The sequence below is a fragment of the Moschus berezovskii genome, chromosome 24 (assembly GCF_049115385.1).
Source record: "Moschus berezovskii isolate FMDL1 chromosome 24, NW_MosBer_1.0, whole genome shotgun sequence".
Classification (NCBI taxonomy): domain Eukaryota; kingdom Metazoa; phylum Chordata; class Mammalia; order Artiodactyla; family Moschidae; genus Moschus; species Moschus berezovskii.
The window spans coordinates 13,224,810-13,238,877 of NC_142483.1; the positions used below are offsets into that span (position 1 = coordinate 13,224,810).

At 48.7% G+C, this 14,068-nt stretch overlaps 1 protein-coding gene across 4 annotated transcripts in view; it reads left to right on the top strand.

The window, feature by feature from the left end:
- CACNA1D (calcium voltage-gated channel subunit alpha1 D) overlaps positions 1-14,068 on the top strand; it is a 342,532-nt gene that overhangs the window by 247,705 nt on the left and 80,759 nt on the right. For 2 of the 4 annotated variants that reach the window (XM_088831938.1, XM_088831939.1), the window contains exons 10-16: positions 2,566-2,653; positions 2,931-2,990; positions 3,964-3,990; positions 7,702-7,862; positions 8,794-9,019; positions 9,150-9,357; positions 12,152-12,272. In XM_088831938.1, coding sequence (XP_088688064.1) covers positions 2,566-2,653; positions 2,931-2,990; positions 3,964-3,990; positions 7,702-7,862; positions 8,794-9,019; positions 9,150-9,357; positions 12,152-12,272 — 891 coding nt within the window. The remainder of the gene's footprint in view (positions 1-2,565; positions 2,654-2,930; positions 2,991-3,963; positions 3,991-7,701; positions 7,863-8,793; positions 9,020-9,149; positions 9,358-12,151; positions 12,273-14,068) is intronic. The other 2 variants (XM_055414081.2, XM_055414079.2) reach the window with 1 other exon arrangement.

Consider the following 14,068-nt stretch of genomic DNA (forward strand, 5'->3'; position numbering starts at 1 on the left):
CCCATGGGTAGGCTGTGAGATATCTGGATCAGATCATTTGAAAAACAAGCTTTAAGAGCGACACACAGCAACTGTATTGATGTCATCATGGGACATGGCCCCAGAGAGTAAAAAGCCACAGAGTTTTGCCCGTGAAAAGAAGTCTGCTCTTCTTGGACATAGTGGATTTACAACATGATTAATATTAGAACCATGAAGTATTGCACTGTTGTAGAGGGAAGTGACCCTCCAGAGCGTAGAAATAGTGTTCCCACTTTACAGACAGGACCTGGAGAAGCCTGGAAAGAGGTGGGACTGCCCAGGGCAGAGCCAGGACCCCGCTGAGGCCTGAGAACCCTCTTCCACCCAGTGGTCCCCACCACCCTGCTGCTTTCAGCTTCTCTCCCCTTAGTGGTGGCAGGAACCACCAAGGAAAACATTCCACAGAGATGACTCCTGGTCATATCTGTAAGGGTCTCCCACCATGGTTTTCTTTGTCCTGTTCCTGAAGAAAAGGGTGACCCTGTGGGAGTAACCTATGACAATGAACTTGGCTGACTCTTAGCACTTTTTAGTCTTTCTGCTGAAGTCAGGCATGGAACAGTCGTGGAGAAACAAGCTGCATGAGCAGCCTCCTGTGTATGTGTGTTTCTGTCTCTTGAGGCGGCTTTTTGTTTAAGGTTCTTCTGTGATTGGATTGTTGTTTTTGTTTATGGTTTGTTTGGTTTTGTGTCTGTGTTTTTGCATGGAGTTGTGAAAAAGTGAATCAAATTTGTAGTTGGTTTCTTTTGACTTGACTAAGGAAGAGAAGGGTTATTCTGTGAGAGTACTGGTTGTATTATATCATCTGTAATTCTGCTCATTTTGCCTTCCTGTTTGGAGCCTTGGCCTCAGTGTGCCTGGAGATGGCTATTGAGATCCCCTCACCCTGGCAGGGTCAGTCCTCTGGCTGCTCACAGAAGGGAAGGAGTCTTTTTTGGTGCCTCAGAAAAGGTGTTTCTCAGTTCTCTGGGCCCATCAAGTCAGGTCCACGTCTATCCTCGTCATCACGCCCTGTCTGTCCCCCGAGCAGGGTCCACAGCTGTGCAGCTGCACCGACAGAGCTCTCTGGTCCTGCTCCTTTGCGCTGCCCTGAGGCCAGTCTGGGCTGGCCTCCGACTACTCCCCACGGCACTCCAGGCACCACTGTCAGGTTTTACAGCTGAAACTCCGGCATCCTTCAGAGGAGGAGCCATATGGTTGGGGCTTGCAGGGGAAAGGCCTTCCTGTGGACGCCATCAGGTCTCCAAAACCAGAAGGTCGCCGTAGTTCACAGTTATGCATCAGAGCATAGATGTGCGCTTGTGGGGTGATTCTCCCATTATTCGACTTTTGATGACAGCTCCTAACCCCAGAGCAGAGTTAGTCGTTCCTTTCGGCACTTGCCCAGGCCCCTGAGGTAGCTCTGGTCTCGGTGGGCCGAAGTCCGCTGGGTGCTGCCCCTCGCCTGGTCCTCCAGGACGGGTGCGGAGCTGGGTCCCTCTTTGCATCCCGCACCACCTCCACCGCCTGCTCCCCAGCATATGTTGGTGACATTTCTAGGGTTGAATCAAGTGGAGGAGAAGAAAACACCCATGTGTCCAGTGGTGACTCTGCAGTGGGTCCCTGGGCCTCCTGACCTGAGTGGGTACATTTCAACTTTTCCTCTGCTTCTGCTTGATCCCGTGCTGTGGGGAAGGAAGAAGTGCCTGGAGACACCGGTGCACGAGGACCACAGACAGCTTTGCCCTCTGGTCGCTGGTTGGGAGAAAACCTTCCTCCCCCAGAGGGCCGTATTCTGAGCTCTAGTGCCGGCATCTTTGGTCAACAGTGTCTTTTTTATTAATCTAACTGATGTTCTTCAGCATCTTGGCTTCACAAGCTGGGCAGAAGAACGTCAGATAGGATTAATGGAAGATGAGTTGAATATTTCCGTTTTTAAAGAGATTCTTTGCTTGGTACCTTCATATGCTCCTCCCTTGATAATATCGCCTCTCCTTCAGTATATTTAAAGTAAGAATTTGTTTATGAAATCTTAGATTTGTTCAAAGATGTTCTAGAGTACTTCTTGCGGGGACGAGAAAAGACGTAGCTGTAACTGAGACATTGTGACGGCCTCTCAGGACAAACCTGGAAATCAGAAGAGTAAGCTGGCCCCAGGCACGGTGACAGGACTTGCTTTGGTCCCCAGGCTTCTTTCCTTGGGAAGCTGGATAGTGGGTTTCTCTTCCTGTTGGGATACTTTCTGGGTTTCCTTGGCAGATCATGGAAGTGAAGGCTCCTCTGTGGAGACACCTGGCTTCTCAGCACTTCCTTTTGCCAGTCAGGTCCCTGGGGACCCTTCATCATGTTCCTCACCCTCCTGCCAGCTTCCCAGAGGCTCATCCTGGAGGCAGAGGTTGCGTTTGCCCCATCCTTGGGTGGCAGGGCGTCCAGTCAGTCAGTTCAGTTCGGTTGCTCAGTTGTGCTCGACTCTGTGAGCCCATGAATGGCAGCACGCCAGGCTTCGCTGTCCATCACCAACTCCTGGAGCCGTGGCGCCATCTAAAGCGTTTCTTCTCCCCGCAGCCAGCATGCCCGCCAGTGAGACGGAGTCTGTGAACACAGAGAACGTGAGTGGGGAAGGCGAGAGCCGAGGCTGCTGCGGGAGTCTATGGTGAGTGGGGCTGAGGCGCTGTCCTCTTGGCTCCTCCTGGCTGCTTAGAGAAGCAGGTATGAGTGAGTCGCCCAGGTTTCAGTGGAGCCTGGGGCCATGGCCTCAGATGCAGGAGGGGTGGGCGGGCTCACCTTGGGACCCTTGGTCCTCCTCCTAGCCCTGGCCCCCCAGACCCCCAGCATGCCACCTGCCTCGTCCTCCAAAGCGGTCTGTCCCGCTGGGATGGAGCCTGCCCGGGCTGAGCCCGGTAACCCGGCAACCCCCCTGTGTCTACCAGGTGCTGGTGGAGAAGAAGAGGCACCGCCGAGGCCGGGCCCTCTGGGTGTCGGCGCTGGGGGTAAAGGCTTCTCTGAGCCTGGCGCTGGCCTCAGTGCTCTGAAGGGCTTGTATGGCAGAATTGCTCATAGAATGTGCTCCCTGTTTAAGTTTCCTTCACTTACGGGCTCTCCCAACCTTGTGCGTAGTGGCTGGATAACAAAACCCTGCCCTTCTCAGCTCATACACTTTGTCTGGAGCCCTGCACCCCCCTCTCCTAACCCTGGAGGATGCCTTCACATGAGCACCCATTGGCTTTTTTCTGGATGCGCTGGGGCTGCAGGAGCAGGCACTCCAGCCGCGTGCCGTGCACTGAGCACCGCCTGCTTTGGGGGAGCCCCATGCAATTCTCTTTTGTTTGCTTTCTGCTGGTGTCCTTTCTGTCTTAATGCCTGTCGAGTACAGGTGTCATTTTTAAGAGAATCTGATCTCCTCGGCGGAGATTCATAAAAATGATGTTAGGAGCAGGAAACTCAGCAGTTTATGAAGTAAATTTTCCTCCTCCTCCTTGCTGCGCCCTCCTACAATAGCATGAAGTAGGTAGGGAATGGGTTTGTCTTGCCATTTTACAGATGAGCACACTGAGGCTCAGAAAGGTGTGCTTGCTTGCCCAAGCTCTCGTAGTGAGTGAAGAGCGAAGCTGGAGCTCCAAGCCCAGGGCTCTTCTCACTGTAGCAGCAGCATGTGCTGTTGTGGAGATGTGTGGCTGAGCTGTGGGCAGGAGCAGCCCCACTGGCTGCAGTATGAGCAGTTTGGGGGTGAGGGGAGAAGAACCCTTGGCATCTCCACCTGTGCCAGGGCTGCTCAGGCAGCTGAGAGTCTTCTCTTGCCTGGCCCCCTGCTCCATGCTCACCCCAGCTGGCTCGCTTCGGGAGCCGGGGGTGCTGGGTCCAGGCTTCCGTGCATGGCTTTTATGGTATCTCTGCTGAAAGATGGAGGGGAACATATCCTGGAGCCTTCCTAATAGGAATCGTATTCTTCTGTCTTTCTTTCAGTCAAGCCATCTCAAAGTCCAAGCTCAGGTCAGTATCTTCTTTCCATAATTTTTCTTAAACTTGTGTGGGCTTTTTATGTTCTAACTTCTGAACTTTATGTAGAATTGCTCTAGACCTGATTTTTTTATACTGTGGGCTCTAACATTCATGTGGAAGATCAACCTGCCCAGTAAACAGTAAGTACCTGCCTTGTAGAACTGTAGTGGGTGCCAAAGAACCATCCCCCCCACCAAAAAAAACCAGATCAGTAAGATGCAACCATGAATAATGTTTTGCCTACTAATCAACCCTTTTTGTATACTCTCCCAGAGTCATTTCTCTAAGAGAGATACTTCCTGTCACTTTTCTGCTGTAAGCTTTTTCCATGGAAGGAAGTTCAAGAGGTCTTCTGAGTTGCTCGTAATGGTTTTACTTGCTCTGAGTGCAGGTTTTGTAATCAGTTGGTAAAAACTCATTGAACTGTTTACCAGTGACTTGTTCTTTCCCATATAAGTATTATTTTCAGTTAGAAACAGTGTTTTACCACTGTGTACAAAAATTCACTTTAAGTGGAATAGAACTGAAGGTGAAGTGTTGGTTGCTCAGTCTTGTCCAACAATCTGCCACCCCATGGACTGTAGCCCACCAAGCTCCTATGTCCATGGAATTCTTTTTGTAAAACTGTAAAAATCCTAGAAGAAAACAGAAAATTTTAGTGACCTTGGGTTAGACAAAAGTTTCTTGGGTACACCACCCAAAGCACTGGTTATAACAGGAAAAACTGATGAATTGACTTCATAAAAATTAAAACTACTACTTCTTGAAAGAAAAAGATCATTTGCAGACTGGAGGAAAAAATATTTGCAGAACAGAATTGAGAAAGGACTAGTATCCAGTATACATAAGAATAGGATCAGTAATAATAACCCAATAAAAATGGACAGTAGATTTTTAGTAGTCATAGAGGGGGCTTCCCTGGTGGCTCAGATGGTAAAGAGTTTGCCTGCAATTCAGGCAACCTGGGTTCGATCCCCAGGTCAGGAAGATTCCCTGGAGAAGGGAATGGCAATCCACTCACTCCAGGATTCTTGCCTGGAGAATTCCATGGACAGAGGAGCCTGGCAGACTATAGTCCATGTAGATGGCAAATAAGCACATGAAATGACCACTGGTCATTAGGAAATACAAATTAAAATCACAGTTGAGATACCATGACGCACCTATAGAATGAATCAAATTTTGAAAGTTGGCTTTTTGACAAGGATGCAAATCAATGGAAATTCTAATACACTGCTACAGGTCAGGTGACACAGCCATTATAATAAAGGCAAGTTGTCAGTGTCTTACAAAGTCCAGCATATTTACCATATGACCCAGCAGTTCACCTCTAAGGTATTTATATAGGAAAAATGAAGATAGATGCCTACAAAAACAATTTGCAAGAAAGTTTATTCATAAACATTATATATGTATAATTGATAAATACAACATTTATATGTTTATTTATAATTGCTGAAAGCTGTAAATAACTCAGATGCCCATCAGATGGTAAGGCAGACAAATTATAGTTCATCCATATGATGGACTGAAACTCAGCAAGAAGAAGGGAGAAAACTACTGAGAGATCAATGACACAAATGGATCACGAATGAACTTTTTCTCAATGAAGGAGGCCAGTCTCAAAAAGCTGTGATTCTGTCGATGGGATTCTGGATGAAGCAAAATAATAGAGAAAGAGAACAAATGAGTAGTTTTCAGAGGCTAGGGTGAGCAGTGGATTAACTGTAAAGTGCAATGAAGGGATTTTTTTGAGTGATAGAAATAGTCTACATTTTGATTGTGGTTGCGATTACAAACTCTAGAACTAAAAAGAAGTCAGTTTTGCCATATGTAAGTTATATCTTAATAAACCCGTCTTTAAAAAATTAAGGGGACTTTTCCGGGTAGTCTAGTAGTTCAGACTGTGTAATCCCAATGAGGGAGGTATGGATTTTGATTGCTGGTTGGGGAATCAAGACCCCACAGCACGTGTGGCGAGGCCAAAAAAAAAAAAAAATTAACAGCGTTTTCATAATGAAAAGCACTTTCATGAATTTCCTGTTGCCAGAGGGCATTTAAATTTCTTCATAATTTGGCCCCCAGATCACCCTCTGACCTCTGGGGTATTTAGACACTCCTCCCAGACTTCACACTTTGTTATTCTGGACTGCTCTCCAGCTGTCAAATGGACCACACACTCCAGTTCTTCCCACCCAAGTCTCTTTGGCAGGAGCTAAGCAGAGTGCCCCGCCCTCTCCCTGTCCACCCTTGGCTAATCCTCATTCAGCTGTAGAGAGCGAGCCAGCCCAACCTCAGCTTTCTGAGGAAGCCTTCCCTGACCCTTCAGCTCTCTTGTGGCTCCCTTCTCCTTCCTCCTGCGCCCAGTACCCTGGGCGTAGCACTCGGCGTGGGTAGTCACCTGCCACAGCCCTCATACTGTTACAGGATGGGGTCACAGACCGTGCCTCCCCTGGACTTGGGAGACATCTGTCACTTGTCCCTGCAGCATGAATAGACCCACCAGGGCTGGGTGTCGTTCAGGCCACCTTGCTTGTGTGTATTGCATTTTGCATCATGGGAGAAACCCAGTCTTGTGGGAACAGTTTTGAGTGTCCTCAGTGAAATTTTTCTACTCTGGTTATCACGTTTCCAGCTGCTACTACCATCAGAAACCCACATAGCAAGAGCAGGAACACAATGCACCTTGCTTATTCCAGGTCTTGCCAGAGAGCTGGCACAAGTCTTTCATTGGTCCCTGGGTTACAGTGTTCTTAGCAGAGCAGTGCAGCTGAGTCAGCCAGGGCTGCAGCCTTGACACAGCCTGGAGATTCTCCTGACTCAAGTGCTAGAGGAAGCGCCCACCACCCCAGTCTGTGAGCACAGCCGGGATCAGGCTGACACTGCTACTCGGCTGGCCCTTCTCTGAGACCCCCTTCACCAAACCATCCTGTGGCAGGGAATGTTTCCCATAGGGAGACAGGCTGAGGCAGAGAATACTCTAATTACATACTGCAACTGGGAGTTGGTAGAGAACATGCTGCTTCTCTGTTTGGCTCAGTTCATTTTATTTGTATGGAAACATGATTCAATATTAGCTCTCCTCCTAAAGGTATATTTTGAGCATTGCTAGTTAGAAAAGGCACCTGATGACTCAGGAGTAAGACTCATGTCCTACTCAGCACTGATGATTCTCTCTGGCTCCAGAGCTACCTTCCAGATTTACGAAAGGACTGAAGGGTTCCCTAAAAGAAAAACTCAGGTTTTGGAGCCCTTGGCTGCCTGATAAATTCCACATGGTGATCGAGGTACTGCAAGAGATGTGGATGATAAGTGGCGTCTCTCTGCACTGACAGCTCAATCAGACCCGAGAGCCTCGTGGTGGGCACGTGAACTGTGGATGTGTACAAGCTGGTGACTCTGAACATCTAGATTTCCTGACCGGCTCAAGGACTGCATATGACAAATTATGGGGTTATCTGAAGCCATAGGAAGGAAACTGATAGCACGATCAAGTCAATACTGTGCTTTTAAAAAGTCATATTTTGAAACCAACGTTATTTGTCTTATGAGGTCTGGTCATTTCTGTGTCATTTGTTCTCATCTTTCCGCCTTGCACCCTGACCCTGGTGGGGACCTCCCGAGTGCAGTCATCCCTTAGCGATATTGATCAGGTGCTGCGTCTGTCTGTCATCCAGGCGGTAATGTTTGCTTCTCTTACAGCCGCCGCTGGCGCCGCTGGAACCGCTTCAGTCGCAGACGGTGTAGGGCTGCCGTGAAGTCCGTCACGTTTTACTGGCTGGTCATTGTCCTGGTGTTTCTCAACACCTTAACCATTTCCTCCGAGCACTACAACCAGCCTGACTGGTTGACACAGATTCAAGGTATAAGCAGAAGCCATTCCCTTTTTGCTCCAAACAGGGGATCCCCGAGGCTGCCCAGCTGCAGTCTGGTCTTTCCAGATGGACGTGTGATTGTCCAGGGCCGTCTCCAGTGAGCAGTGGAACTTGGAGGGTGGCAGAACCAAGCACAGGTGCACCTGGCGAGAGTGTGCAGGCCGGGTTGTGTGGTGTGTGATGCACCGTGGAGCTGATGACTGCAGAGCAGCTCATTGTCTGGACCCTCTGTGGGGTCAAGGGATCCGGCAGCTGCAAGGGACCTCATATCCCTCCTCCCTGTGCCCACTGGAAGCTGTAGTTTCCTTGGCAAGTGGTGGCTGCCTGCCCACCTCGAATGCCCCAGCAGGGTGGTGTGGGAGCTCACCCCATTCTGAGTTGGACAGTTTTGAGCCATTATGAAGTCCTGCCTGACGTCAAGTCAAATCTGTTTCTACTCAACTCTCCAGCCTGCTGGGTGGCATTTTCTGAAGTGACCTTGACAGGCAACTGCTTCTTAGATCTGGGGGCTGTAAGCAAGACCAGATAGATTTCTTGTGTGACTGAAACAAACAAAACTAATACGATGGTCTAAATGCAGACTTGTAGGCTTTCAGGCCTCGAAAGCCACAGAGATTATGTGGTGAGCCGCCCCTCCCCATTGTACAGACAGTGAAAGTGAACCCCAGAGAAACCAAGGAACTTCTCTAGGGGACACACGTCTGGGTGGTAGCAGAAGCAGGACTGGAGCCTGGAAGACACGCGGACCACGGGTGTTCCTGCCACATTTCTGTAAAGAGGGCAAGAGCAAAACCGTGGCCCATGGGCTGAGAGCTTAGGGCCCTTCTGGCAGCAGCTGGTGGGAGGGGAGGTGGGGTGACAGGGCTCAGAGATGCTCCCATGGTGAGATCCCACGGACACGTGCTCCTTGTGTTTCCAGATATCGCTAACAAAGTCCTCTTGGCTCTGTTCACCTGTGAGATGCTGGTCAAAATGTACAGCTTGGGTCTCCAGGCATACTTTGTGTCTCTTTTCAATCGGTTTGATTGCTTCGTGGTGTGCGGCGGAATTACCGAGACGATCCTGGTGGAACTGGAAATCATGTCTCCCCTGGGCATCTCTGTGTTCCGCTGTGTGCGGCTCTTGAGAATTTTCAAAGTGACCAGGTGAGGATGCGTGTGCTCACTGCAGGGGTTTCCTGACCGTGGGTGGTGGTCAGCCCCGACCCCACTTGGGGGGACTATCTGCTCCACCCCAGGCAGCGCCCTAGGCTCACCCCCTCGTCTTGACTTGCAGGCACTGGACCTCCCTGAGCAACTTGGTGGCATCCTTGTTAAACTCCATGAAGTCCATCGCTTCACTGCTGCTGCTGCTTTTTCTCTTCATCATCATCTTCTCCTTGCTGGGGATGCAGCTGTTCGGCGGCAAGTTTAATTTTGACGAAACGCAAACCAAGCGGAGCACCTTCGATAATTTCCCGCAAGCCCTTCTCACAGTGTTCCAGGTGAGTGCCCGCCCTCCCACCCCTGGGTGGCGCCTTAGGAGACACCTTCTTGTCTGTCTACGACTCAGCAAGGCGAAATGATTCCATCGTCACTGTATCAGCAACCTCTGTTCTAATAACACTCTGATTAATTTCGTGCCATTTAAGTCGTTTATTTTGCAGCAAAGTCCAGAGGGATGTGCTGTGATCTCGTGTTTTTGTGAGACCACTGGGTGTCTTATGAAATAATAAACCCCACATTTGTGTTTGACTGTATGAGGTTTCTGGGGTTTCATAGGGTCTAAAATCCTCTTCTTGTACTGTGCTCATTCTTGATGGCAGGCAGATTTTATAATCTTGGTTGTAATGGATTTATGCATAGATGTGACTTCTAAAGCCCTGATGCTGTGGTGTATACTCAGGAATCAGGGTGACTAAACAGTTGCGACAACTTCTGTCCCTTTGTTGTCCTCCCTTGTGTGATGGAATGGGGACACACAGACTCTGAGGATGTCTGTGCTGGTGGGGGCCCTGGCGGGCATCAGGTGGAGAAGGGAGCCACGGGGTTAGGGCTTCACAGGTGCCCCTGCCCTCAGACGCCCAGCCTTTCCACCCCACCTGGCTCTCACATGAGGGGTTCCAAGCCCCCTCCTTGTGTGTTGTGGCCTTCCTTGGACAGAGCCTGGCAGGTCAATTTTAAAAACCCATCTGCCCTTGTTGCTCTTCACAAGTAATGCCAGCGAGTCCTGCAGGCAGGGCAGGGTGGCCTGGCGGGAGGCCTGACCTCCCACGGGGGCTCTTCCATTGCTAAGCGCTGTGACTTTGTAAAGTCACTGTTTTCTGAGGTTCTTTCCTACTTGGACATTTTGAAGTGAATGGAATGGCTGTCACTGCTACGGGCCTGGCCTATAGCAGTACAGTATAATATAACTCAGTTTTGTTTGTTTTTGGCTGTGCTGGGTCTTTGCTGCCGTGCTTGCATTTTCCCTAGTTGCAGCAAGCAGGGGCTGATCTTCATCGCAGTGCTCGGGCTTCTCACTGTAGTGTCCTCTCTCTCTGCAGAACACGGGCTCTAGGCTTTCGGGCTTCCATGGTTGCAGCACATGGGCTCAGAAGTTGTGGTGCATGGGGTTAGTTGCTGCATTGCATGTGGAATCTTCCCAGACCAGGGATGGAACCTGTGTCCCCTGCATTGGCAGGAGGATTATTCACCACAGGACTACCAGGGAAGTCCCCTAACTCAGCTTTTTGAATTAATTTTTGGCCACGCCGATTCGTTTTGTTTTGTTTTTTTGATACTTTCAGAGAAACCTGCATGGTGGTGGTGATTTTTGAAGTACATGTGTATGGCACAGAATTTAAATGTTAGGAAAGCATATAAAGTAGCAAGTCTGTCTCCAACCCAGCCACCAATTTCCCCTTGTGGGAGGCAACCACCATGGAGCAGATTTTTCTGTATTCTCCCAGTGTGTTTGCTCAGACGTAAATAAATTTACCTGTCTACCTACGATCAGATGAATTTACACAGATGGTAGCTCATTGTACATGCCTTTTTTAATCTTTCTTTTTTAACACCTAAAGTGTCCTTAAGAACCTTTCTTATTGGCCCATAAACAGGTGCCTCTTCCTTTTTAATGCTGCCTCCATTTGTTTTTTATTGGAGGATGATTGCTTTCCAGTCTTACTATATGGTTTCTGCCGTGCATCAGCATGAGTCAGCCACAGGTAGACACATGTCCCCTCCCTCTCCCTCCTCATCCTACCCCTCTACGTTGTCACGGAGCACTGGGTTGGGCCCCCTGTGTCTGTCCATTGTGTGGTGTGGGTGTGCCACAATTCGTGGAACTGGTCACTTGCTGGTGAATGAATATTCCTCTGTGTCTTGGCTGAGTGGGTGGCCTTGACTGCACATCCTGGGGCTCGTGTGTGATATTAGATCTGTAGGATAAATCCCCTCAAATGGAATTGCTGGCTTAAAGGGGGTGTGTCCATTTGACACTCTTGCTTAAGTCTTCCCTTTAAGGCTGTGGTAGTTGATCTCCCAGTGATGGGGGTGGATTCTGTCACCTCACTCTCTTTCAGCATAGTGAGTACACAAACATTTTGATTACCACCTGTCTGGTAGATGAAAGTGCTCTCTCATTGCAGTTTTAATTGATACTACTCTTGTCAGGAATGAGGTTGAATATCTTTTCATGTGACCAGGAGCCATTTATAGTTCCTTCTCGATGAATTGCTTTACCTTTTCCAATCATTTGGCAAATTTCTGTTTGGTATTGATTCACATCATAGATACGATTTTCCATTTCCATAGTTGATTAAGCATGAGGAATGCTAGGCAGCTGTTAAAAAGAATGACGTGACCCTGTGACACAGAGGGTCTCCAGAATGCATCCAGTGGGAGAATAAAAAGCAAATTGCAGATAATTCAAATAGTATGATACCCTCTATTTCTAATAAATAAATAAGACACCAACTGCCTGTTTTCTCCAGGAGTGTATATATGTGTTTAAATTCACAGTCAAACAGAGGTCCTGGAGAGACACACCAGCAGGGGCTGAATGGGCTGGGGTGCAGTCAGAGAGTACACACGTCTTATGTGGAATGTTATCTTATTTTCACCAGGATAATTAACTCATGTATTTGTGTGATTAAGTGTAATGTTTTGAAGACTATGGGTTGACAGATGCCTTTGTCCTGTGCAAACTGATCCATGCAAGGCAGCTTACACCAGACCCAGGCAGCCCCAGGAGCCTGGGAGAATCATGGGAACTGTGAGTCCACCTGCCCGCTGAGCCCAGTTTTGTTTTCTTAGATCCTGACAGGCGAAGACTGGAATGCTGTGATGTATGACGGTATCATGGCGTATGGGGGCCCATCATCTTCTGGAATGATTGTCTGCATCTACTTCATCATCCTCTTCATCTGCGGTAACTGTATCCTTCTGGATGACCGGGGTCACCTTGTCGTCACTGTATGCTGTCCTCCTCTCCAAGTTTCCCTGGGGTGGAGGCAGTGGTGGCCAGGGTGATGGGAAAGTGAGCATCCTCACTTCACTCCCACGTGTCCTCCACTGTTGCTGGGACAGCAGAGGAGCGGCAGAGTCTCCACCAGGCCTTGAGGAGTGAGAGCAGCCACGGAGGCAACCTGAGGTGGCACGTGGGCTGCGCCAGCAGTCACCCATTCAGCGTGGCATCACATCCCAAGGGATGGCTTAGGACAAAGCATGTGCTGTGTGTGCAGTCACCCTTGAGAGTGTGGGGAGGAAAAGTGTTCTCTATCTCCCAAGTTCTTTTGACCGGCTATTGATCAAATTGATGTAAGACAGATTAATAGGAAAACACATTTAATTTCATACATATGAAGACCCCACAGGTGTAGGACTTAAGAAATAACCAAAGCAGGCTGTTCATATATATTTCATATATATTTCCAGAGAAAATATCAATTATTTCTGAAGATTTGACAAAACAAAGAAGTGTTTGCTTGGGATAGCAAAGTAACAGAGAAGTTACAAGCTTTGTTTGTAAAGCCTTCTCAACCTCAGATCCCCGACTGCCAGCACTGTCCTCTCGGCTTAGGGAGGATGCCCTCCCAGGGAGCTTGTTTCCTGCTTTCAGGGGAACAGATGTGGGTCAGATGTTCTTCTTGTACCAGCTGTTTCTCAAATAACTGTAATTCAAAGTCATCAACATGCCACCTTGGCTTGTTTTGGGGTGGCCCACTCCAAGCCCCATTAAAAGGTTAGGGGTACATCTCTGACTTCCTAAGACCCTTCAGAATGGATGGGGACTTATCTTCAGTAGATTGACCTGAGCTCCCTGACCCTCATTTTGCTCTGCTGATCTGTACGTCTTTGGGGAATCACGTGTCCCTTGTCCAACTGCTCTGTCATGCTTTCTCTGACTTGCTTTCTTCCTTTTCCCAGCCAGAGTCACTCTAACCCTAGGTTTCTGAAAATTTCCTCCCTTTACGTCGCTCAACCCCTTCTTGACCCTGTAACCTTGGGTTGTGTCTGCTTTCTCTCTGTGCCCTCCCTGCCCTGGCACAAGACCTGGCATGTGGAGTTCCTTGATTAATGCTTAGTGAAAGAACAATTTGGACCGAAGTATGAATACTGCCCCTTGGTCTTCATGTTTGTATTTTAAAGAATCCTAATCTAGAATCTTCTTCTAACAAGTCTGTTGGGCTGTTTTCCCCTTCATTTTCTCTGGCTTGTTAGTGAACCTTCTTCAGGGTGGAAACCCAAGTGCAAGCCTATGAGAACAATGCTTTGTACTTCGGAGTATTCTGTGGAAGCCCCTCTCCCAGCACACACAAATCCTGCTGCAGGGAGCTGCACTGCCCACCCCCGCCCCAAGGGGAGCTCTCCCGCCAGTTTCTCTCCACACTCCTCTCATCACTTGCAGCTCCTGCTGGAGTTTGGGGTGCAGTTCTCCGTCTTGCCAACTAGTAATAGGTGATAAGCTTCCTGAGTCTGCAGTCTCTTTTTGTATTCACGTCTTTGTGGCTTACACCACAGCATCATGCACAGTTGGCTCTTGGTTAGTGTTTGTTAAATGAATAATCAGTATTTTCTTTTTCTGTTCTCGTGATTAATTGTCTAGGTCACAGCCATATACTGGTTCCAATCTGCAGAGAAGTATTCTCTAGCCACTTTCCCTCCAGTTAGATGTTATAGTTTCTTTATAGTGGGTGTATCACTCTCTGCAGTCCTTAAATGGTTTATGGT